Below are 26,452 nucleotides of genomic sequence, written 5' to 3' on the forward strand. Positions count from 1 at the left end.
AATGTGTGTGTGTTTTGTACAGTTTTTATGCACCCTTCTCTGCAGTAGTCCCTATCTTTCCCTTTTTTTGGGTGTATATAGAAGGCTTTGTGCACTTGATTTTGCTTTTCATTTCTGTATAGCTGCTCCTTCTCTCCAGTATCATTTGCAACGGACTGACCAGGAATAGCTTTTTAGTGTTTCATGTAATGCTTGTCTACAGATGTATAGCTGAATTAAAAAAAAATAATGCTGTAGTGGGAAGTGTTCCAATTTTGTCTAACACAAATGAACAGTCCCACTGAATACCAGTAACCTCTTTCAGTTTTGGCCTTGTCTGCAGCTTGGTTACAGCAAGGATGCAGTGGGGGGAAGCATATCCTCATAGGTTATAAATCTGTTCATTACTTTTGCCTTTTTTGTTAAAACATAAACCTAACCTAAGCTCTTGCCTTAAACTCAGCCAAACCTAATGGTTCCCTTCAGAATTTCCTTCATTTTGCTATTGACAGACTCGCATTGTGCTGTTTGGATCCTAACTAATAGGCTCCAACTGAGCTGATAGCCGAAGGGAAGTCAGCAACGTCCTAAAACCTTATACGTCACTAAATATGCGTTATTCCCTTTATCTTCCCCGTACTTCAGGAAGTATCTAGTGTCCTAAAAGCTACTGATGTTATCTTAACAGTTGTCTGGGTTGTGTAAAGAAGTTGACAGATTTAAATATCACTAGACGTCTCCTGAAGGAGATAAACCGGTTCCGAGAAACCAAATTATTAAGATGACTTTCCTTGGCTGGTAAAAAGGGTCCAGCCTTGCTCTCCATCTGAGCTAGATGCTTTGGCATTGCTGTCAGTAAAATGAGAATGCAGTTACTGCCTTTAGATCTTGTGGCTGCCTGGCACATTTTGAGTATGGCGAGACTGTAACTGGGCTTTAGTGTACATTTTTTTTCCATATTTTTTATTTATCTATTTATTTAGACAGTCTAGCCCCTGTATCCTGTGTCAAGGAGTGACCTATGGTAGATGCTAAGGGAAGAGTACAGAAAACCAGAGAAAATGTATTGAGATGTTTTCCGGTGAAATTCTGCTTGTAACCTTAAGCTGATGATGTATCCTCTTGGCCTTATTTCCTGTATTCACCTGGGTTCCATAGGTGAAGATCTTCTCTTTTATCCCGTAGCTTTTTTGGAAGCGGAACTAGTTGTGGATTCATCACCTGGATGTTCTTGTCCACTTGCTTCAGAGAACTTTGAAGAACTCAATAGATTTGCAAGGCATGACTTTTCTTACAAAAGCTGCGTTACCTCTTAGCCAGTGCCGTCGTCTTTATGACTGCTAATTCTGTTCTTTGTTACAGTTTTCCATCGTTTGTCTGGGTTGCCGGGGTTGCTTGTCTGTAGTTTCCTGCCTTTTCTGTCTTTCTGACAACTCGGGGTGAAAGTACTCCACAGTGAACGAGGATGCTGCGTGTCTGTCACCTGCTGAGTAGTGTCTCTGGCTGGGTCTGGTGTTCAACGACACACAACACAACGAAACGTCTCCCTTTTGTGCTGGCCGTGCCCGTGTGTGCTGTGACAGCTGTGTGCTCTCTTGCTGGCACCCTGGGAAGGTGCCACAGAAGGGAAGGAGCTGCTGGTTCACGACCTGTTTCCGCACGTCTGCATTTGCCGTGGAGCCTGTTCTACAGTCAGCCGTGATAAAGGCACCATCTTTGTTTCCACGGTGATGCTGAAACTCCATCCTCATGGTGGTCAAAGGGTATCATTTGACATTTCATGTTGTGTTGTAATTTTCAGTGCACAAAACATTTAACAATCCAGTGATTATAACAGTATTTAGCATAAACAGAGCCATTTTACAGCCATTTTATAAAACATCCGTTGAGTTTTATACTTTTCTGCTTCAGTACAGAGAAACTTCTCACCACCTTAGACTCTTGCCCTTTCATATTTCCTAGGGTTTTTTTTAAAGACTGTCCTTAAAATTTTTTCTTCTTTCTCCTTGTGATAAGCAAGATGTGCTTTTGCAGTAGGCAGCTGGAAACTCAAAGTGATCAGTATTAACTGATGCCCCAGGAAAGGTGAAGTATTGATACCTGTAAGGTTTCTGTACCTTCTTCTCTTTGGCACTACGTTTTGTTGTCTTACCAGTACTCTTTCACCGTTTAACTGTTCCTTTCTTTACGTTTTTTAATCCCTAAGCTATGGTTTTAGGTGAACTAGAAATTGCATCTCCTGGCATCAAACAAAATAATTAACTTTCATTAGTCAGAGACGATTATGAGAATTTTTCAAAGAGTTTGTGTCACGTGAGAGGTGTGTAAAATATTGAAAAGAAAGTTCTGCAGGACAGCCATTGCTACTGAGCCACAACTGTCCACCCTGTCAGCCCCAGCCTGACCTTCATCTTCGTATTGCAGGGGAATACGGCCAGAGAGCACAAACCACACTTTATTGCTTACTCTCTAGATTCCCCTCACCGCATCCTCCAATGTTTTCCCAGCTATTTTTAGATTATTGTGTCCTTGCCTCCTTAGAGGTATTTTGGGTAAAAATGACTTAGCTTCATATGAAGTTTGCCCGAGAAATACTGCAGGACAAGACCCAGGTAAGCACCTCCTGCAGAATGTTATCAGTTTACACTCCTGTTCGTCTGTATGTATGTTTAATATCTGAAATTCTTATTGTGTGTTCTACTGGCTACAGGGTAGCTGTCAGCAGACCCGAGGCTCATCTACAACACAGTGCTAAGGCTGTAACTTGGTCTTAGTAAGTTTCTTAACCTCCCCTTTCCTCAGCTTCCTTACCCAGGAAGAAATGGTACTGACACCTCTTTCTGAGGTGCTTCAACACTTTGCATGGAAGGTTTTCTCAAAGTGCGTCGTGTTTTTGCTTTGTATCATGATGCTGTTAGCTGGGCATCTTCCAACCACTGTGCCAAAATAACAGAAAGAATGGTTGTATTTTTCTGTTCTTAGTTGCAGAGATATTTTATCATCCTCAATTCCTGTTGCACATACCATGGTTTAAGAGCTTTGGTTCTTTGAGATGAAAAATAGCTACTCTGATGAAGCCAAGCATAAAAGCATTAAGGTATGCAAGGAGTTCAGAAATAAAGTAACATAGATCTTAAAACTGCTGATGTCTGTAAACACTGTTTTGCAACAGTTTTTAATATGTGAAATGATGCGCGCTGAAGATCATGAATCGATGAAATTATAGTGAAGAGTGTAAGATGACAGCATAAACCAGAGAATGGCAGCAGTGCCTGGTCTGTGCCGCTTATCTCTGGCCTGACGGCATTTTCTATCATAAATCTGTTTGGTTTATAACTAGGCTATAAAACCTTACGTCAGGCTGAAATGTAGCAGGATATGGTGTAGTTCAAAAATTGCACTTTTATAGAAAAATACATCAGTAATTTGCAAATTAAAATTGCAGCACTTTAAAAATTATTTATTTTTCTTTTGCACTCTTCCTATTTGTGCTTTTTGCACTGGATTTATGTTCCATATAAATCTGTGTGATCAGTCCTATTTAAAAGTTGCTGGCTCCTTGGCTTCCTCAAGTTCCTTTTGTAGTGAATTTTCTATGTACAGGTGTGACTTACTCTTAGAAAATACTCCTTCGAACTTTTTATAATTAGATGGGGAAACATGCTGAAACTCCACAAGAAGCTGATGAGACTCAAGTGAGTTTGGGGTTTGGTTTGTTTAAAAAGACTGAGTGTGTATACGGCTAACAAGAACACGTAGTTACTAGTAACAGGAACTGAAGAAGGAATAATTACAATCCTTAGCTTCACTCTGTTAGAAGTTGGGAGACCTGATGTCAATTTATCCAACGTTTCTTCTTCACATTCTTAGCGCTTCATCTGATCTACTTGGTATTGACCAGCCTTGCAGACAGGAAACAAGCGTGTGGAGCACAACGCAGTCTGGCCAAGCCCCCGTGCTTCTGCTGAATATTAAAAGTAGATCAGTGTAATCTATTTTAAAGTTATCTGTTTTTAACAATAACATAACTAAACATTTAGCATACACAACCCGCAGGCCTTGATTAGTGGAAAAACTAGGAGCTCTATTGTAGAATTACAAGATCTTTTTATTATTATATTACTAATAAAATAACAAAAGGATGGTGGCATCAGAGGACCTACTGTCATCTGTACCGTCTCCTGCAGTCACATTAGAAGTGATCTCTAAATCAATTTGACAGAGTTCATCAATTTGAGCAGTATATGCTGGATACGTGCCCCAGTACACGTGCTGAAAGGGATGTTCAAATTGCCATTAGTTCAAAATCCATTCTGGTTTTTTGTAGAATTTTGTGAAATCAAGTGGAAGGAATAAAGCAGAGTCAGTGAAAGGGGGGGAGTTAAACACCAGCTGACAAGAGACAGGTCACAAGCACTTGGCAATAGCAGAGCTCTGCCTTCCGTTTGTAGGCCGAGTGGAGCGTACCAGGAGGAACACCAAGAGAAAACCTTTAAGGCAAAATAGGTTATAGTTTCTTCTCTTGGATAGCGGGGAGGGCTGCACCAAGGAGCGTGGCCCTTGGAGGCCTGCTCTTCGGGTCCAGGCGGTGTCACAGGGGTAACGCTGTTTTGCCCCTGACAGGGCAATTCACTTTGCCCCCAGAGGATCGGGGACACGGGGCAGCTGCAGCTCTTGCTATCCAGTTTTGGAAAGAGGAAGACCGCGGGTCATAAGTGGGTTTAAATGATGGTGAGTTTGGTCCTAGTTCTGCATATCACCTCTGAGGTTCAGCTTCTTGGACTTGGGTGTTTTAAGGTACTGCCTTTGTTCTAGCTTTAGTATTTGTCTAATGAGAGACACCTTTCGTCACCTGAGCTGTAATGTTTCATGCAGTAATTATTGCTACTGATTACTTTGAAGAAATTAGAGATTTAGTATTTGTCAGGCAAAAGGAAAAATAATACTGTAACTGAAATCTTCTTTATTCACAAGCCAAATGTAACCCAGTAATTCACACTGTGAGGTTCCACATACAGCACTAACATTGTCCATCCCCCTGCTTTGCAGGGCCTGGCCACGCACGTGTACTTCACCAAAAAACTGCCAAGTGTAACTTTGCTCTTTTCAGGGGGATAATTTTATATACGTCCAACTCTTTTCACATCCCAACTTCAGTGTGATCCAGGATCTCCGAGATCAGCAATGACCTTGGAACAGTGGGAGGCAGAGAATTTTGCAGGTACAGCGTTGTAATCTTTTTGGCTAGCGTGGCTGGTGTTGCAGTACCTGGTAGCATAACTTCTTGATTTCAGAGACTTGGCCATGTTCTTTCACGCTGTTGTTGCCGGGTTTGCAGCCCGGTGCCTCAGGAGGGCGGCTCCCCCAGCCTCTTGCAGGAGGCAAAACAGAACACAAGCCCTCCAGCCTTAGCCTGGTCTGGTCACCAAAAAGCATGCTGCTACAGAAAGGGATTTTTTTGGATAAACTTTGCCCTCCTTCCTCCCACCCCTAATTAAAAAACAGCAGCCCAATAGCACAGCAGCAAATGCACATTAATATCAAACAGAATTTTCACTACTGTTTTCATATTAACATGAGATGTCAGAATGTAAAGTTAGCTAGATCTGCACATGGGACCGTTCTTGCTGTTAAAGGCTTCAGGCTGGAACGAAGCCCAGGATTTTTAAAAGAAATGCAACATTTCCAGATCAAATATTAATTACATGCTATATAGAATCATATTTTTCAAACAAATTTTATAAATAAAAAGCTAGGCCTTTCAAACCATCAGCAATATTAATTTTGGATTTGAAAGATTATGAAAGATAGACAACCACATAACTGTGAATTAGAAAAATACTGGCCTAGGTTGCATAAAAAACCTCCATTAAATAAATAGCGTAAGTTTTCACTATGAAAATTCAGTGGCATTGTACTTTAAAAAACCATAATGAATTAACCATCCGTTAATGATACTCAAGTTGTTTTTCACAAATCACATACACATACAGGAAGTCAGATGGCCAGAAAAGGCTATATACTGGATTAATACACAGTTTGACAGAAAGTACTCTCGCTCCGCTCCGCTCCTTCATCGCAACTTCCTGACTCTTGTTGCAGTTCATCAGCTGCAAATCCTGTTGCCCTTCTCCTCTCGGCTGCCTTGCTGTCCCAGAAGGTCCGACACCCCGGAGGCTGACGCAGTGGGTGACTGTGACTGCGGTCTTGTGCATTCCTCCCTCAGACCACCGGTTTAATCTCGGGGTGATTTACAGTGAGTGGTTCCGGTTTCCAGTCTGGTTGGAAAAAGTGAATGTTGAATGTCCGTGCCCAGTTCTCAAACACTCGTTTCTCTGTGATGAAGCGGTGATGGCTGCCCTTTCGTCCCCGCTCGTGTGAAATGTACATTGTGCATTCATCAGGTCCCAAAGGTTCGTAATAATGATAAGGGACTGAAAGATGATTAGGATCCCTGTGGAAGAAAGAGAATAGATGGAAGCCTGAGATGTTCTTTTTTACTGATTGAAAAGATGCTATCTTTAATAAGCTGATGTGCTTAAATCCACTTTTTCTCCCAGTTAAATCAAATTTCTAGGTAGCTGTATTTTTCTTGCATATTTAATACATCAGAATGGGGCAAAGGTGTTTTCTTTGCTCTTTCTGTTGCTCTCCTTTAATCCCCTCCTCTCAGTTAAATAAAGGACAGCAGGAGCTCAAAAACAAGGGAGTGTGCTGCAGGGCTGTGTTACTACTGAAATTTGAAGCCAACTGCTTAAGAGATTTATATCTAGATTGTGATTTGTAAAAAGCCTTGCAGAGGTATTTGCTGAACTGGGGGAAGAAAGGGAAGGGGAAGATGGCGGGGAGGTGGTTATCGGTGTCACATCGGCTCAGTTGAACATTCCCGGCACGGCGCTCGAGTTGTGAGTGCACAACTTCAATGAGCCTATCTGTGTGCCAGGTCAGCGATACAGTGCTGTGGCTGGGTTTATAATCAAACATCTGATGCACAAATGAGTTCTTTTTGATTTTACGGTGGCAACTTTCATGTATCTAAGCTAAAAATTAAAACCGTTCACCCACAGTATCCTTCTGACCTTGTGAGCCCATCGGCATTAGCCAGCAGAAGATGCAGTACTCATGTGGTGACACATAGGATATGCCAAAGACCAATTAGATATTTAGGGATAAAGTCCGTTTTAGCAGTTCTAACCTCAATGTTTTGATGTTACATTCTGTAAAAGACCCTTTGTATTATAATAAGCCAGAGTGATTAATTCTCCTTTTGTTTTATTCTCTGCATTAAACCGTACCCACTCTGTTTTGACTTCGGGCACAGGCGTTTGGGGCTGACGAGGGCTCATACAGCCGTCTGTCATAAATGCAGAGAGAGATGCTGTCCCAGACAGAATAACCCATTGTACCGATCTCCACAGTTGGCTACCAACAAACTATTTTGTAGTGTCAGAAAAGTTAATCCAAATATTACCATTTAGTGGAGCCTTGGAACTGCTCTACGTTAAAGCCTGAGCTGAACAGGACCCTAGTACAGAGCAAGAAATCTCATGCAGATTCAGGGCTGTCAGCTCTAATATAAAGTTGATTATTTTCATTTTGAAGAGCTAATATTTAAGCTCACTTTCAATTGAATGCATCCACAATCTGTCAGTATTCTGTCCTGGTCATTATTTTTACTATGTAATTCTGTCACCTACGCAATTCTCTAATTTTTCTTATTTAACCATTATCCATATTGTATATGCAGTGGTAATGTATGATATTGCTGCTGCTTTCCATTTGTACCTTAGATTAACGTTTTAATTCAATCAATCTAGCTTCCTGGTAACACAACACGGCGATCAATCTTACAAGACCAGAATAACAATAAAATTACATTTCTACAATAAGATGGATTCTAAATTTACTTGTATATATTCTCACCGGAATACATAAGTGAGTGAAAAGAAATCCTTCAATACCTCACCTACAGAAAACATATTTGTAATGTGAAAAATACCCTTCATATAGAAATTGAATGCGTTTTTTTTAGCTACAGCTATTAGATCTCAATCTTCACTTAATTTTTCACATACTTTTTTGATACATTGGACCTCTTATTATAATCTCTTAAATGAATCATTTGTATGGTAAATCTAACAGGATACATCTTAATGTGATTTATTTTTTCGTAAGAACTACTAAACAAATAGGCCTCTGCCCTTCATTTAGGCTGCTCTTCCTTTCCGCACTGACCCTGGATTTTACTCTTGTGTTCTCGAGGGTAAACCTGTATTGCTTGGGGGGTATTTAGTGCTTTGGAGTTAGGATTAGTAAAGTTGAAATCGTATCTCCAACAGGCTTAGAACAATTGCAGACACAGTGGAAAGAAGGTAACTGCTCAGTATTGCATATTGCAAAGTGAGCCCCGACGCCTCCAGGGAGGTTTGGCTGGGATCCTCCTCTGCTGCCCCACGCCACCTGTTTTTGTTTTTTTTTTTTTTTTTTTTAAAAATGAAGGCCTGAGTTGGGTTTGCAGAATGTGAACTGGAAGAGCAAAAAGCAGGAAGTCAATCACTGTCTGTCTCTTCCCTATTCCCTTGCTGTACGCTGGAACTAGCAATGGATGATAGTGATAACTGGAATCAGGGGGCAGGTGGATCAGATGCAGAGAGGAAGGAGAGAAGTCTTAACAGTGGTCCTCTTTCTTCTCCCTCACTCTGCTTAGTATTTACCTAGGGTTACACTCTTCTGTTACCTCTTTGGAGCCACATTTTGAAGCCTGTACCTCCCAGTAAGCACTTTATCTCTTTTGTTATCAGTATTCTACCGGTGGATATTTTAGCAATGGGTTTCCCTTTTGAAGACAGGGGTTCCACATTACATCAAAGGCTCTGAAGCTGACACCTGAGTATCCTAAGTGGATGCCCTTAGCTCCAGAGGCTGTAACAGGTCACTCCATTTTGTGCGATGTCCCATCAGAAACAGCCCAGAAACACCTGCTGCACAGGGCCCGGCAGGCGAGAGAGGCAGAGGAACCCTGTTGGGTCCAGGCATCCCCTGGTGGGTGCTGTGAAGGCTCGCGTGCGCATCTATTGGCTGAACTGGAGGTGAATTCAATGCAACAATGAAAATGCTGGTGGTTTTAGACCTCTCCAAAACTACTCTGCAGCTAACTGAGGTTTTGAGGCTAAATTCCAAATGTTCTATTTTGGATTTAGGAACTCTGAAAGGCAGTTAGGTATCTAGCATGTTTTGTCTGAAGTCTTTCTCCTTCTGTGGGAGTTCTGGATTCCCCTAGATTGCATGCTAGTAAGGTTGGGATTTGAACTTGCCTTGAGTAACTACACCATAACCCAAATTAACTGTACTGTGTTATCTTCTAACTCTGCAATTAGCTTGTGTCACCAGCAAATGAAATGCATGAGTAATTTCTATACGGAAATTGCTTGCCACCTCATTTATTAACATTAAAACAGATGCTGTTTTATCACTGCCTGATACTGGACATTAATCAGTATTTTGTCAGACTTTGCATGCATATTAATATCACAGCTGGGAGGAATCTAGGAAAGTTCCTCTGTAAAATATACTGTACTTCCTGCCTAACAGCCTGCCAGCACAGCAGCCGTGTAAGTGCTTGTACCCAGTGTCACTCATCTACTCTTTGCCACTTCAGTGCACATTTTCCCACAGATGGTTTCCACCCACAGCGAAAGCTGAAAATACAGCAAACAGCGATTGCCTCAAAAGAAACAAGGCAGAAAAACAAGGCCATCCCATATCACATTCTGGCCAACCTCTTCCTTTACGAATGAAGAGCCATTATAAATCAACCCACTAAAACTATCCATACTCACACGCTTTGTAAAATAATTCATATTTTGAAGGGTGAGTAAAGTTTCGTTAATATGTTGAGTGATGGGCAAGGTGCTGTGCCAGGACTATTAAGATTTCTGGATAATTTCTTGCCTTCTATTCCCAGGATCCCATTTCCTTGACCTCCATACCAGCCGTTTTCCAAACCATTTATGCATTTTGTTGTTAAGGTAATGAGGTGAGATCCGGGCATATGGACCAAAGGGCATGACTATCTCCCATAAAGATCACAATTCTGTGGGCACCCCTTCTTCCATCAAGCACCTGGTAAGTCTCAGGAAATGCAACTAGCAACAACTGCTTCTTTGCACTTGACTTACAGAGAGAGGGAGGTAAGAAAACACTACATTTAAAAGCTGTACCCAAAGGAATAGATTAAAGGATTTCAAATGCCAATTTTCAGGCAAATTATCACAGACAGGAAATGGCCTGGCAGTCAAATGAGGATTCTTAGAGGAAAATGATCTGGGTCCATAATCGGAGCAAAAATTATTCATATTAGTAAAATAAGGCTCAGAATTAAGCTTTACTTTTTTTTTGTGAGTTCCGGAAGGCCCATGAAGAGGAGGGAGGGTTAAAGAGGGCTCTTCTCACCAACACCCTGAGTTTTCCTTGTGTGCGTGAGTACCCAGAGACATCTGCAAGGAACCAACCTCTCTCTGCTCTCCCTGCGACAGGGATTGGAGTCGCTACAAACTGCATTAAGGCTTGTCTGTGTCCTTCCCAGGGATGGTGCTGAGCAGCCACAAAGAAAATCAGCAGCATTGCAGCGCCTTCGGGAACGGGGGTGATGTCTGTGCGCCGCAATCTGGCTGCTGATGCAGGGAGGCGAGAGGAGAATCCTCCACGTCCCAGTTGAGGAGTGAGCCCTGTGCATGAGGCAGGCTGCCAAAGGGAGCTCGGAGAGGGAAATGCTTCCCATCTGGGGTGCTGGTTTGCTCCAGCACAGGCTAGGATTGGATCCCTGGGCACTGGGAAAAATACAGCAAGATGGCTTGTCTTCCTGGCGACAAAAGAGCGAGAGAAGCACACGCTCTCCAGAATCTTTGCAATGTGCACGGAAGCACACGCTTTCATCTTCTTCTCGAATGTGCAAGTCAGATGTATTTAACAGCACGAGAATGGTATCAAAGCCATTAACCCTTACTACAGCATCAATCTGTAGCCAAGGGATTCGATATTACATATAGCTTTCCTGTAAACTCCTAGAAATTTATAATAATCAGGTCACCAATTCCAGTTCAGCTATAAAAATCAATGTCCAGGGAAAGTAAATAGAAAAGAATCCAAAACACGTTGTTGCAATTAATAGTGACAAATCTTTTAGTCTGTACTCCAGACTCCTTCACTAGACTATTTTTCCTGCACGGGTGGGAAGCAATTTGGTTAATGAGCTTAAGCTAATAATTTGTAGCAGAATCAACAGTATGATATTCACGATACCTTTGAGATGTCCTTCACGTTACGGATGTGATACTAATTTAGTTCCACGACACTGATCACCCACGCTCATTACCTACTCCACAAATTAATACTTAAAAAATAATGGGTATCTGCTGAAGTTGTAAATTTGGTGATATTAACTCTGAATAGAATTAAACATTGTGGTGGGTTTTTTTTTTAAATCTTAATGATTCCTTAGATGCACAGCAACTAAGTACTTCTACCATCTCTAACACACGAGAGAGGTAGGGTGGGGATTTTTGTTGTGGGTTTTTTTTTTTCTTTTTTAAATGGTGGTTTTCTATTTTGTCTGACTGAAAACCAGGAAACATGGCATAAAAATACAGAATATTTCTGTATTTCTGCTATTCTATTTTGTTGTCTTATTTCTTTGAACGGAAGCACTGTTTAACTTCTTAATGAGTAGCTGAAGAGCAAACCAAGACGGTTAACACTATTTACGGCAAGAGGTTCCTTTCGTAGCTTTTCACGGACAGCTTCTTCCAGGCACAACGATGACAGTTTTCCCCTTCATCATCTGGAGAATACGTCTGAAGTAAAGACACTTTATATTCCTTTGATCAAGAAATGACCTTTTCCCTTTTTATGACCTGGTAAGTGTACCTTTGTGTTAAGATTTTTTTATGCAGGCTGTGAGCATTACTATAGCTATCAATGGTAGGGCAGATTACAGTCTTTTTGTGTTATCATTTAATAGTATATCCATTTGATTTCAGTGTACCGATTCTATAAAAGCCTTTCATATGGTATCAATGACAATTTTAGCCTCTCTTGAAAACGGTTGTTTATTTTAAATTAAGTATATGTATCTAAACTAATCCAGCTTTGCCTGCATAGTTAGGATTAAGCATTGCTTTACAGTGAATTGCTGTCTTTTGCATTTTTAGATCATTAGTTTAAGAATTACTTCCATGTGCCAAAAGAATACAGCCACTTCTGGGTAAGCCAGACCAGCCGCTTACAGAAACGGAAGAAGTGTGTCTTGGCCAGCTGCAGTGAGGGGAACTGAAGTGCTGTGCTGTGGAAGGCATTTATGTTGTCTGGAATATCTGATCTAGTTTGTTATTTCCCTTGAGAATTCATGATGAAATCTGGCAGTACATCACAGCATTTATCATCAGTGTTTTGTTATAATTTGTAGAAATTCTTACAAAGTGGAATTTAGTCTTGACATTTTATATTGTAATTTCTTCAGGGATTTCTACTATGTGCCCGGGACAAATGCAGACTCCCGAATGATCTTTTTCAGTGCTCAGAAGAAAGTCAAAGCAGTCCTGTTCTTTGATAGATGAGCTAACCTGTCACCGCAGCCTTGCTCCCCTGCCCCTGAAAGGCAACTTGAATTAGTCAATGAACCAGACTTCAGTGAGATCACTGAAGTTTGTGTCAGAAAATTCAAGCAAGTACTTCTTAGTGAAAGGGATTCATGAGCAGCCAATGAATCGTTACACTGATGCCATCGTTCCTCACTGCCGGTACCAGCTCTGGGCGTTGCTGGGTCACCCAGCGGTGCATGTGGGATCAGGACTAGGTGTGGGCACAAAACCTCGTTTCTGAAAGGCCAGAGTGCTAGGCTAGTAATGGATGGACAGCTGATACTTAAGTCAGCATAAGGATTGCTGATGTAAAACAAATTTGTGTGAATTTGTACTGGATCAGTGCTTTGTATCACGTGGCTAATGTCATTTTGGCCCAGTACCAGAAGTCCTGAAGACTGTTTCCCTCTATCACTGATCCATAGTAGGAAACCTTAACCAGCACCTTGGCCTGAACCTTGAATACAGCTGGAGGCACCACGTAGCCGTAAAACGTACACATGCTGTTACTTCATAAAACACATAGCTTGTACCAACAGAATTCGTGTGCTGCTTCTTCTGCTTGTGGCCCACACCCTGCGTGACCAAAATGCGTGATTACAGGACTGATCCTCTGTTCTGCAGGTCCAAATTCTGGTTGGGTTTTTTTTGATGGGGATTATTTAGGAAGCTAGTTTACTGGAAGATTGGGATTCATGTGGCAGACATAAAACCTTAATTTGAGTTGTGCAGCAAGTTCAATTTAGAAACTAGTCACTGTGAGAACTCTGTTCCTCTATTAACTGGAGGGAACTTTAAAAACAAATTAAAAGTAATGTTTTCCAGTACTACTTTTTTTTTTTTTCAGATTAATTTCATGCCAATTATTGCATTACTTTTAGCTGATAAATATTCAGAGACTAAAAGAAACCAACAAGATGGATTAATTCTCCCACACTACAAACAAAATTTTTAAATATTTTATATAACATAATTAAATGCTGTTTGTTGTTTTCAGAATCAGATCTTGGGACATGTTAATTAATTGCTTTAAGAGGACTGACGACATGTTACAGAGAAAAAAAATTAAAAGATTCAGATATTTATCTGTAACATTCAACCTTGTTGGCTAATAATGGTTCCAAAATAAATCCTACCTGCAGAAATCCGGTGGCACCATGCCATAAACATTTATCCTGTCACAGAGCTCTAATGCGATAGTCATTGTGAACCAGCCCGTGCTAAGCCAAGTGTTGGATATCTTCCTGAAAGCAAAAACATAATTAAGTTTCTAGGCTGACAAATAATTCTTGAGATATCTGAAGCAAGTGCTGGGCATATTTTTTTTTTATTCTTGTGAAAGGTTATGAAAATTGGGCAACCAAGACTACTTTGCTCATTCATCTTTTAATGATTTTGCTAGTGTCTTCTGTCAGTGGACTAATCTATGCAGAAACTGCTCTTGCTGTAATTAATTTTGGGCACAGCAATGTTAATATTTAGCTGACCTTTTGGCAAGTTTACCTTAAGTGACTGAAACTTCATGTCCTATATTTATATTCTTCTGCTAGTATTCTATACACATCTATAATCACCTAATGGAGCTTACACACTTAGTGCTGAGGAAAACGCGTCGCAGGGGATGAAGAGGACTGCTTAAAATGCTGCCTCCCACAGCATACAGAGGAGCCTGTCTGCTGGAGCCAGGTCTGGCCTCAAGTGCTTGCTCTAACCAGTTTCCTCCCACCCCGTCCATGATTTGGTTTCTAGAAGCTCCCAGCCACTTGCTGTGACTGCTGGCAGCTCTGCCTGTCCCTCTGCCAGCCTGGGAAACCTTCATCCTAGGTGCTACCCCTCTGCCTGCCCTAAGTCCCCTCCCCACCTGGTGGGACCTCTGAATACGAGTGACAGTGCTGCAAGGGAGCCCTCTAAGGCAGCTCCTGGCCTAGTCTTCTCTGCATCTTTAAAAGAAGCACAACTGACCCCAGCATTATTTACGCAAAATAGGAGATATCTCCACATAAGTGCTCACAGATGTAAAAGATTTACAAGTTGTGCTTAAACTTTGCTGTATCACAGGTTCTTATCTGCAAAATGGCAACACTAATGTCTCCTCTTTCTAGCATTTGCTTGTCATTGCTGTTTAGTGTGTAAGACCTGGCCACTATAATGGTTACTGGTTGCCTGGCACATGCACCGAAAGTCCCAGTCCTGTGTTAAGTTCCTGCACTGTCCCTATGCCGGGGGGGAGCTGGCAGTCTTGGAACGGGAGGGTCAAGGCAATGCCAGTGAGGAGCACGTCTTAAAGGTGTCATAAAGGCGTATGTAGGGGAGCCGCGCAGGACCAAGTCAGGCATCTCTCAGAAATGGAGGCACACAGTCAGGTATCTGCTCCAGAGAAAACAAGTTCACTCCAAGTTCTCCTTTCAAATACTGTTAAAGAAGGAGAGAGCAGGTCTCCCTAATGGCTCCTCACTCAGCTAGAAAAGTCCCACAGGAAGAACTTCAAGCCTGTGTCATCTGTGTCCCAAAAAGGCTTCAGATTCCTGATGAGAGCCTGTCACAGTGACTGCCTCTCCTTTACCTCTTACTAAAGCTGAGGCACTGGAGAGCAAGTGCAGGCTCTTGGCTGGCTTGTGTGCTGTGTCAGATTGTACCAATATGGAACCTACATTAACTTCATTCCACCATGTCTGGCTGACATATGCAAAATTTTGTGACACCCCCCCCAAAAAAAAGCAGCGCAGAGAACATGAGGGTCTCATCAGAGCAGTCACCTGGGAATCCCAGGTCCTGAGCCCAGTTCCAAGGACGTCTTTTGCACTTTACCCAGTGACAATGGAACACACAACAGCCCTGGAAACGGGGACCTGAAGCCACAACAGCCACTGCGAGCGAGTGCCAGCAGTCACTACTACGGAATTCAGCAGGCAAGAGCCCACCCTGCAGCTTCCCAAGCTAATGCTGAGCAAGTTGGTTCCACGTAGGTCACCTACAGGGCAGTAGGAGGGAGATGTTTTGAGCACTGTCAGATTGAGGAATGCCTCGTGCATTGTTTCCTCAGTGAATTAGACTATTGCAAAGAAAAAAAAAAAAAAAAGTGGTGGTATCAATGCTGGCTGCCTAAAAGGCACTTCTAAACATTCTTTAACCAAAAATGCCTGAAGGATGCTGGGGAGCCTAGGTGATTTGTCCTGTCCTTGTGGGTCATCTGGTAAGGTATGAACTCCTGAAACGTACGTTTTTACTGCTCCTGACATACAGACTTTCAGGCTAAGTTAGCATTTGGAGAGTAACATGATTTAAGCATCTCATTAGTTCCAATTATGGGGCCTTATTTATTTTCTGAATTTGCACTTAAGCTTGGGGGGGGGTGGTGGTGCAATTTGTCACAATGTCATAGCTGGGTCACAAGCTCAGTGGGGGCCTTCAGGCAATGCAACAATACAAAACAGTAAATAATAATTTTTGTCTCAAAATTATTAGGAAAGGGAAAGCTAGGGAAAAGCCTAAAAAATTTGCTTTCCTGCCACTTGAGAGTTTCTGAGCCTATGAATTGCTAGATAACGCAGGAACGTATTCAGGCTAAGACGACGTTGGAGCTTGCACGAGGCCTGGTTTAGGTGCCTAAGACCTCACATTCCAAAGCGGAGGGAGCAGTTCTATCTAGACCATGACTGAAGTGGCTGGGCTTTGCACTGCCCCGGTGAGGCAGCCTAGCTCCGCTGTCTGCCGGGTCAGTTTGCTTTTTGCTTACACGCACTTATGCTGTAATTCAGTGTTTGCAATAAATAGGAGAATAATTGAATTTAAATAAAGCAGCTTAAAAGCTAAACAACAAAATAAAAATTATAAAAACTTAACTCAAGTACCGCTTTGTCCTCTTTAAATTCCAGGTCTGTAGGACAGCAATATAGAAACAGGGTTACAGTGTTTTGCCTTTTCATAAAAGATCCGAACAAGAGTCCAACAAAAGAATACTGTTTTTATACCTAATCAGCTGTAATGAAAGAATATGAAGAACTGTCATGTGCTTATTAGGGGAAATTATCAGATATTCTTTTATACGATGAACTAACACACGGTGCTGATAATTCTGTAGTGCACACTAAATTACAATTAAAGGCCTTTCTGCTCCACCAAAATCTCATTTATAATCTCTATGGAAATACTCTTCCTGCAGTTATTTCATTTATGCTTCCTTTATCTAATTACTATAATATTGGTTCTGAATCATATTTTCTTAATGTACCCTTATTCAATTATAAAGTTATTTTCAAGTACAGTTACTTTATAATACCAAGTATATCGCTCTGCAGCCTTTGTCATTCACCATACTATTTAACTGGCAATGTTTTCTGAAGGTTTCCCTTCATTTCAAAATCAGCTTTTTTTCAAACAGCACAATACATCAAATTACCTTTTTTTCCTCATCATTTTCAAGACAGAAATGAATAGTTTGATTATTGCAACCTTGCAATCAGGCCTCTCTCTCCCTCCTTTGTTTTTTGCAGGCACTAATGTCAAGAGCTCAGCAGAAACCTCCCAGGGAACAGCAACATTCTGGGCTGTACAATGTTCTGCTCTTGCCCCTACAGCTACATAAATTTTCTTCCCTTACAAATTCCTTCCTACCTGTGTTTCTTTTCATCTTCCCTCTCTTTTTTTGTGCTGCCTATTCATTTATTTTCATCTCCCGTTTTAATCTTCTTAGTCCTTCAAATATGCTGTACATGCCCTCTAAAGGAGCGGTTCATACACAGCAGAGCCTGCAATTTCTTAAAAGCAACAGGACCTGTTCAGGAGGCTGAATTTTGCTAGCGTCCAACTGCCCTTGATTCACACTGGGAGTGCAGGGTGCCCATGACGGAGTCTGCTATAAACTTGTTATAATGTCATTAATGTCTCAAATGCCTTGAGAATATTTCAGGAGCCAAGGCTGAGCGCAGTGCCTGTGCAGAAAAAGAAATGGTTTAATCACATGCGCAGCTATAGGCCTCCTGCTCCGGATGGGTGATGCAGAACCGGGAAGAGCAGCTTGCCGGAGATTGCACAGCTGGTGTCAGGAAAGGAACGGGACCCTGGCTCCCCGTGGCAGAACTGGCCAGAATGAAGCAGAGGAGGTAAGCTGTTCCTTAGAACAGGGGACTGTGTGTGGTATTACACTGAAAGAGTAGCCCAGGAAAGGAGGTGGCAGCGTTCCTTCCTTGTGTACAGGGTTTGCCCCTTAGGGCTGATGATGGCCCATGTTACAGTGCAACTACAGCTTTGTTAACTTTCATGCCTTTGTAAACACTGGGCATACAGTATTTACTTTGCAATTTTATTGAAGGGTTCAAATGCTTAATTCACCTTCTCACTTTGCTCTGCTCAGGGTGAACAAACCTGGAAAAGACAGTAATGCATCAGAACTGGCAGGGTTTTTCCCCTTGTTGTCCTTCCTTGTCGTTCTGGCAGAGGCAGAGTCTCTGGCAGAGACTCACAAGCACCGATTGGAGGATGAAGAGAAAAGGACCTTCAATGGTAAGAAACTGACTGAGTTACTGTGTGCTCTAGTGTTACTGTGAGTCAATCAAGAACTTAAATACGTGGTCTGATCCACTATGACTGAACGGAGCTCTGCAAACAAACCATGCAGGGTATGACAAAGGCAGCAAATGCGAAGCAAAGATACAGTTGCCATCAGCTCAGAGGCTACAACAGTTTCCTCCAACACTGGTTCTGCCTTTTTTGTGCAGCCCAGAAAACAAAGTTGTGCTCTTGAGTCCTCCCCGTCCCCAAGAGGATCGAGCCCAGCTCCAAGCTTTGGTGTTTGTGGATAGTGTTTGTGAAGCTAGAAAATCTCACCATGAGTTACTCCACAATAAACCTACCTCTTCATTTGTACGTAAGTGGGGACCCTGCTCCATTTTTACAGCAGCATATCTAATAAGTAAAAAATAGTTCATTAAAAAGAAATGTATTTCTTGCTAGGAAGTCGTTGGTTTAAATGCCCATTTTCAAACGTTATATGTGAAAGTGCTCAGGTCCTGCAGTGGCTCACTTATTAAAAATTCGATTTGAAGATCAGCCTACAAGTCATAAACAGTCTCATGAAGATGTAACTATCATAATAACTTTCGTTTTCCCAGTTGGAAATACAAGATGAACTGTTCTGAAGCACCTAATGTATGACTAATGTTTATTTGTTTTACACGAAGCTTTACAGCTGCAATGTTCCAAGAATGCTTAAATTCAATAAACAGCTATTATAATTCACTGAATGGTGGCATCTCCTCTATAAGAAAACATAACCTATCCATTCTGATTTTTCAGAATCAGTAAAAAAACTTTCACATATATTACCCCAAAGTGAGATTTAAACAGCTCCTGCCTCCTTGGCTGTATAAACAGTACATCCAGATTCTGGTAGTCTTAATTTGATGAGGCAATGCTCCATACAAATTATTTTGATGCATATTTTTTACTTATGTTACAAGTGATGTTGTTTGGCATGTCATACAGTATTACAACTCATGAGGCAGAGGATTTAATGGGTGTGATGGTCCCTCTGAGCAGATCTGAAATTGGTATATATAAACTACGTTATTTTACTACTGTATGACATCCCCCAAATGCATCCACATAAGTTCTCACCTGTCTTTCCCAGTTTCCCGTTTAAAAAGGTCGTCAAATTGAAGCATCTTGTGGCGAGAAATCATATATGCTTTTAATTGAGGCAGTATCTGATTCATCAGCTGCAGGTTATTATACACCAAGCCTTTACCATCTCTCCTCATGTAGCTGCTAGGACCCCAGAAGATAAACACAGCACCATGGCTCATATTTAAGAGTTCATTGCGATTTCGCAAAATCCTCTGAATACTGGAGTGTGCAATGACTCGAAGGCTCGTTTTGTTTCCAACATCTTTTCCATAACCTCGAGTGGGTGCATCATTCATTCGTATTACGCACTCTGTCTCGTCGATTCTGTCACCTTGTTTACTTCCCAGAAGGTGTCCAGAGCTGGTTACCAACGCACAACTGTTGCAGTGCATTTTTAAAGGCTGCAAAGACACACATACTTCAAAATTAGCTGTAAACATCTTCCCATTCACTACATGATAACTATATTTTACATGTACATGGCATATTTTACAGCAAAACTCTCAAGAGGACTTTACGTAAATCTCTCTCAGCAGTCTTCCCAAATAACTGGGGACACATTACCTGTACGTTTTGTAGACGGGGAAAATGAGGTATAGCTCTATAGCCCTTAAGGTTCCTCTGTGGCCTCAAGTCCACTGTTTAAATCCTCCTTTCCACTGCTGCATCATATACGGTAATCACAACAGCTTCTATACTGTTCCCAGCTGCAGAGGACTGTACTTCTTTCACTTGCCATAAATGAGCTATAATTGGAGTATTTTTTATGCTTCCTCTTCCTTTTTTTTTTTTTTTCCAGGAAGTAATCAATTGTAAGTCCTTGTAAGCACAGGTGTGAATATCTTTTCAACCTTGGGGTCAGGACATTTTGGTAAGGGAAGAGATTTACACCTTGGACCAATCCTTCCACGCCATGTCCAAGTTGGTGCCATAACCACTGCAATGCTCTTGTACCTCCTTTGTGGTTCAGCAGTCAGAGCTGCTCATTAATGTCTGCGTGTATTTTACATGACAGTGAGTTAGTGCACTGAGCTTTTTCTAGCTTGCCAGGTCATGTTTAAAAGTTACCCAGTAAAATGGGACAGCAGGGGCCTGTTCAGTGAGTGTCTGACGTAATGGAATCAGGAGAGTAAAACAAGCTTTCATGAAAATGAAAATGCATTATAAATCATATTACTGAAGTAAGCCACCAATACAAGTATCAGTAAACGCAGTATGTATCTGTTGCTCTGCACGAGAACTAAAAAGGGGCAAAAGGCTAACGGTATCCCCAAAGTGCTAATTTCTAACCAGAATACCATAAACTTTGCAGTAAAGACTGTTTGAAGGTGTGCCTTGGTGGCCCTCCATGAACCAATATCTTGCAAAATACTTAAGACCAGTAACATCAGATTACAGAACATACAGAGTGTGTATCTTAGCATTTCTTTGCAAAAAAAGACAAACAAACTGAACTGGTTACTCACTGGTCTGAAGCTCCGTGGAAGGCCCTTTTGGTTCATGATTATTTTGATCTACTGATCCCTAAGGTTGTCTATCAGAATTTTATTTTCATCATTAGCCATAAAGAATGGCATTCCTGTACCTTCCTGGTGAGTAACAGGCTTGTTTAATTCCAGAGGCTCCAAATCAGACACACCGCATGCTGAGGGCAGTCATCTCCTGCGCTGTGGCACTGGCCTGATCCTGTAGTACACTGATGGTATTCATTGGCTCTGAACCCATCTTTGACAACAAGGGCCTTGGCACCTCGAGATCAAACCCTGTGTCTCTCCACGGCAGCTTGCTGTTCGTGCCACGACAAACATAGCTAGCGTGTCTCCAGGTGTAAATTTGGTGGGTTTACTAGCAATGAGGAGAAGTTATGATGACGTATAATTACACTTAGTATCAACCACATGTGTATAGGAATCAAATGACTAAATCAGCGTACTGTGAGGCCCAGCTTAAAACTCTAAAGCTGAAAGGAAGACATTACCTATGTTTGAGATAGCATAACCTTGCTATCTCAGGCCCCTGTTTGGAAATCTTTTGGCCTCTACCACTTGAAGGAGGGGTAATTGACTTAAGTAACTTGCTTTTAATTTTGAAGGTAGTGAGTGAGTCTTTTTTTCTATGTCCTTTTTTTTTCAGTCTGAGCTTTTTTTTCTGTGGGAATAGCTAATGAATTATGACGTGCTTTTTAATTAAAGAAAAAATAACTAAACTATAAAATTTGTGTAATGATACAACCAGTAAGCTTTGTATCTCCATCTTCCCCAAACAACAAAGTCCCTTTTCTTTCACCTATATGGATTTTAACCCAGAGCTAATGATATGGGTAGAATTGTTCATGCCTTTGTGAGCCAAGGTTCCTAATGCAGTATTTACATGCATTTTCCTTTAAGCTTTCATCTGCCACTTTGATGAATTACCTAGCAAAAGGCTCTAAGGTGAACTAGCTGCTCCACCATCATGCTTGGGAAAGCAAGATGAAGTGCTAATGAGGTTAAAGGAAATGTAGTCAGCACCAATGTTAACTCACATGGGTTTGAATATCCACATAGCAAGACATTTTCACCTAAATAATCTCTGCTGGTTTCTGGCCTATTGAGCTACAACTTCCTTGTTTCTTTTCAAAGTCTGCCAGAGAATCCATCAATTGTTAGGAAACAAGGGTGACCGTCAGTGGAGCTGTGGAAACTTGGCGGGGGCGGGGGCGGGGGGGGGGGGCGGTGAGGGAGAGGATGTCAGCATTTGCTAGATGATAAACATTAACATCCCCCCAAAACATCTGTCCCACATCTTGTTTGAAAACTGTTCCTTCTGGGAAAAAGTCTTCAGACTGAAACATTTGGGTATTGCCCAGCTACTTCTTGAATGATGCATGGGGGCTGAGCCCGTGTAGCTGCTCCAGGCAAGTCATTTTCACTCACCTCACTCAGATCCTTTCAGTCGAAATCTACAAAACTTGCACCTGAAAATTGTCAGAGGAATTCACAGCCAACAGCCACAACATTCTCGTACCAGCTGTTTATAATACTTTGACAGTATTGAAAGCAAGGGGGGAAAAAAAGCTATCGGCTGTAATATCATCTCATTGGGAGGCAGTGGTTGCACCAGAAATGTCATCTACTTAAGCAATAATAATGGAGGCACAAGGCAGTTCTTTGGGATTGATGACCAGCTGGGAAAAGTTGATGGCCTGAGAATAACCAGGGGCCATTAAGCCAGAAGAACATTAACTCCGCAGAAAGCTCTCTGTTACGGTAATTATTACAGTGATATTTGTTAAAAAAAAAGAAAAGGCAAACCAAGAAAAAGCAAACCCGTGACATATGAGTTATATTTTAGGTAGGTGATGCAACCTTTACTTCATGAACCTTGCTTCAAAATGCCCAGAAAAGGGACAGGGTCAGAGGTGGGTGAGTTTTATGGCACCTGTATTTTTATTACCTGGAAATGTAACATATCATGCATGTAAAAGACACCGACATTTAGTGGTACCCACTGTCAATAAGCAGCCACAATTTCATGTGTGCCTGAACTACATGTACAGCACCTTGGCACAACACGGCAGGGCACGTGGCTACTTCCACAACCCAAGTCGGTCATACCAATACTCAGGGCACTTACAGACAGCGAACGAGCCAAGTATCAGCCAAACAAATGGCCCAAACCACCTCTCAGTTCCAGTCATTTAAAAATACATACGGGGAGAGAGAGAAAAGAGGTTACAAACAAAAGAGGTTATAACAAACGAGCGCAACCTTGCACTGCTGCAAGTATCATAGGCCAGACTGGCTCCTGGCAGTGTTCACTTATGTAGGTCCTAGCCCAGTAAGTACTGGTGCTATATCGTATACTTCTGATTTGTTTAATAGCAACCAACAAACAGAAACAAAAAACAATGCCGCAGTTGTTTCTGCGTTTTCCAATTTGAAGCAATCTGCTCTATTATTGACTTTAAAATCTATGTTGTCCAATGATAGAAAGATGTTATTTTCAGACACTTTATTGCTCAAAAAAAAAAAAAAATCAATGGAAAAATGTTATTCCTCATTCAAAATATGTTACTCTTAGATACAATTATTTTCTTTGTGATGAAATCAAATGATCCATTTTTTTGGCTTATAAAAGTCCTTTTATTTTAAAGCCAAGATTAGAAAACAACATAATTCCCTCCAGTAAAATCAGGAATGCTGGAAAACACGTTTTTTCCTATACTGAGTACTTAATGACCTACTTTCAAGACCCCTGGGTTCAGATCACTCCATTATCAGTAGTATAAAGGTTTTCCTTCTATAAATAAAAAATAAAAGTATTTTATCTTGGCAATAATGACTTGGCCAACCAAAAAAAAAAAGATCTTTTGGGGCGAAGAACAGCCCATTGCTGTGTTCATCAGAAAAAGACCACCTGTCAGTTCATCAACACCAGCATTCCTCGTAGATACATCTGGAAATATTACAGATTCCTTCGAAGTGTATTGGGAGAGAGCAAGAGAGACCGAGAAAGGTTACAGAATATCCAAATTCCTTTTGGATGAATGACCTTTAACTAAGCATTTGAGACTGAAAGTGCAAAATATCAATAAGGTACTTGACAGCTATGTTTTTCTCTTCCACTGCAACACCTCTAGAGCATTTTGTTAGCCAGCGCCAGCGTGCTTGTCTTCTGTCTCATCTGGAATGAAAAGCTATAGGGCTTCTTCACTCTATATTAACTACCTGAACTGTATCACTGAACTAACAACCTCCTCTGCAAGAGCTCCCAAACTGACCACTAAAGTAAAAGCAGTGGCAGAAATAAGAAGACTGATGTACAGGAAAGCAAAACTGTTTCCATTGTCAGCTGAATTAATGCCGTATAGGGCTATATTAATGGTTAAAAAAGCACACATAAAAACTACAAGAGACAGTCTTACTGGTTCAGGAGAAAGTGAGCTTATTCCAGACAAGTCTAGCTTTCTCTTTTTGTCATAAAGCAGATAATGTCATTGGTAGGAGTTTCATGTCTCCCCTACCTAGTGCCCATTGTGCCTGGCAGAAGCACAACAGCTAGCTCGTGACACTCACTGTGTGTTACCTCAGTGTTCGCTTTTTATGTTCCTTGCCTTGTGCACAGAACTTAATCAGCATCTCATGCGTCATATTAATGAACCCTGCGTTCACCCCGTGTTCAATGTGATTTATTACTTATGGCTTGTTCTTGATTGCTGGGTCATCAGCCACCAGCAACAACACTGAGTAATTAATGCATTGCCAGTAATAGCATATTTTGTCCTGGCAGCTTTAGTTCTAACTTTTTACTTTTTTGTAGCCTCGAGCAGCTTTGGGGTTTCTCACAAGCTGGTGGCTTGGGACCAGCTCCATTAGGCTGGCTGCTCCTTCCCAGTTCTCCTCTCCCAGAGGCCTCGAGGACAATTCCCCTGTCACAGCGGGCACCCCAGCATCTCCAGGAGCTCCGAAGGGCATCCCTAGCCCATTGCTGGCATCACACACGGCTGCCCCTACTTTTGTGGGGCCCTGTCACTCAGCACGGCTCCAGGTATAAAGCTTCTCTTGCCATTACATCTGTCCCTCATGAGCAAGCTATATATACTGTTTCTATCAGTATGCCTCCTTCCTTAATACTTTTGCTGGAGGACTGACGATTTTAAGGCCAAATCTGCTTTTCTTTGAGAAATTCCCAACAATCACCTTAAAGTAAAATAGAAACCCTAAAGCTTCACATTTGCGTTGCAACTTCTGTTCTTTAAGTCAACGCAGCAAGCTGTGGGGCTCAAACTGTCTCATTAGTGAAGTACACTTCTGTGCGCTTCAGGAGTGACTTCCACAATGCAAGTACTCTGGGAGACATGATCCTGTGAAAATAATGCAAGCTCCCTGATAATATTTGCTTTGTAATACATTGATGTTGGAACAGTGCTTTCATAATAATAATATGAAAAGAACTAAAAATGAAAAAACATACAAGCACAAAGAATTTGCGTTAGTATATTTCAAGTCCCATCTACCTAACACACTATACAATGATGCTCTCAAATTAGTTTTCTCTGAACAGTAAAAATTATTCCTATGTATATTGGGATATTTTAGGTAACATGCCTGTGTATAAAAAGCTGGACCAAAAAACCAGACTGAAACACCTAAAGCGTGAAGAGAGTTTTGGATTTCAACCAACTTCAACTTGCTGTGGTACACACCCTTCTCAAGTCTCTGGGAGTTTTGATTTTGTGGTGCCAAGTTCTGATCCAAGAGATGCTTTTGCTTTGACCGCAACATTTTCACATGTATGTTCAGGTAGAGAGTGGAGCTTACTTTCTACACTATGCATGCCAGCTCAGATTTTTCCCTCAAGTTTCATAAATTTTCATTCTGTAACCCTTATGCTAGCAGGTACAGAGAGCTCTTAAAGAAAGGGGGAAAAAAAAAAAAATCTCTTGAGCAAATATATTTATAATTTTTGTTGAACTAGACTTTTGGAACATTAGAGAATCTGCCATGAAAACAAACTGCATTATCCACTGAACTAGAAGCACTGATTGCCTTGAAAACTGTATCCCAGTGACTGATACCATACAAGTAAACAGAAAGGGTTAGGAGATACCACTTGGACAACATTGTTAATCCTTATGCAAATCCAAATAACAAGCATTTGCAGCAAAACTTTGCAATTCAAAAAAGGCCTGGCAAGTCTGCTCATAAAGATAAATGCATGTCTGTTTAAAAAGATAAAAGATAAAGCAAATGAATTTCTTATTACTTCTCTTTGTTTCTTGGGCTGTGGAGCTTGAATATGCAAATGTTGTGGAAACATTAGCGTCTTCATTTCCCATTGATTCTTCGAAGTTAATTATATAACTGGGCTCTGCCTTCAGATATTTGATAAGTAGAAACAGTGAAACAGCCAAACTTCAGCAAATGCATTCATCACACTAGTGATCACAGCGCCCTAGGTTTTATTCCTCCAAGGAATGGAATATTTTTGTTTTCCACGGTACTATACTGATGAGCATCTGCAAAATCTGTAGTAAAAATATAACAATTCTATTTTTAAAAGGTCCTTAGACATACCTACTTCAATTTCAAAATTATGAAAAGAGAAATAGAAAAACAAATGCACTCCATAAAGCTTTCACTGGAATAATTTTCTTAGAAAAAGTACTGTTAAGCACATTAGTCAATGAAGAGTCTTCTGCTTGTGTGAAGTGTTTTCCGGCACATTAA

General features: G+C 41.2%; 1 protein-coding gene across 2 annotated transcripts in view; it reads right to left on the reverse strand.

The window, feature by feature from the left end:
- Positions 1-4,215: 4,215 nt before the first annotated feature.
- Positions 4,216-26,452, reverse strand: part of ST6GALNAC5 (ST6 N-acetylgalactosaminide alpha-2,6-sialyltransferase 5) — a 73,804-nt gene continuing 51,567 nt past the window's right edge. Inside the window, exons 3-5 of one of the 2 annotated variants that reach the window (XM_074597215.1) lie at positions 19,233-19,642; positions 13,754-13,861; positions 4,216-6,433 (exon numbers count right to left, since the gene is read on the reverse strand). In XM_074597215.1, coding sequence (XP_074453316.1) covers positions 6,202-6,433; positions 13,754-13,861; positions 19,233-19,642 — 750 coding nt within the window. In that variant the 3' untranslated portion in view covers positions 4,216-6,201. The remainder of the gene's footprint in view (positions 6,434-13,753; positions 13,862-19,232; positions 19,643-26,452) is intronic. The other variant, XM_074597216.1, reaches the window with a different exon arrangement.

The sequence above is a fragment of the Larus michahellis genome, chromosome 8 (genome assembly GCF_964199755.1).
Source record: "Larus michahellis chromosome 8, bLarMic1.1, whole genome shotgun sequence".
NCBI classification, from domain to species: Eukaryota; Metazoa; Chordata; class Aves; order Charadriiformes; family Laridae; genus Larus; species Larus michahellis.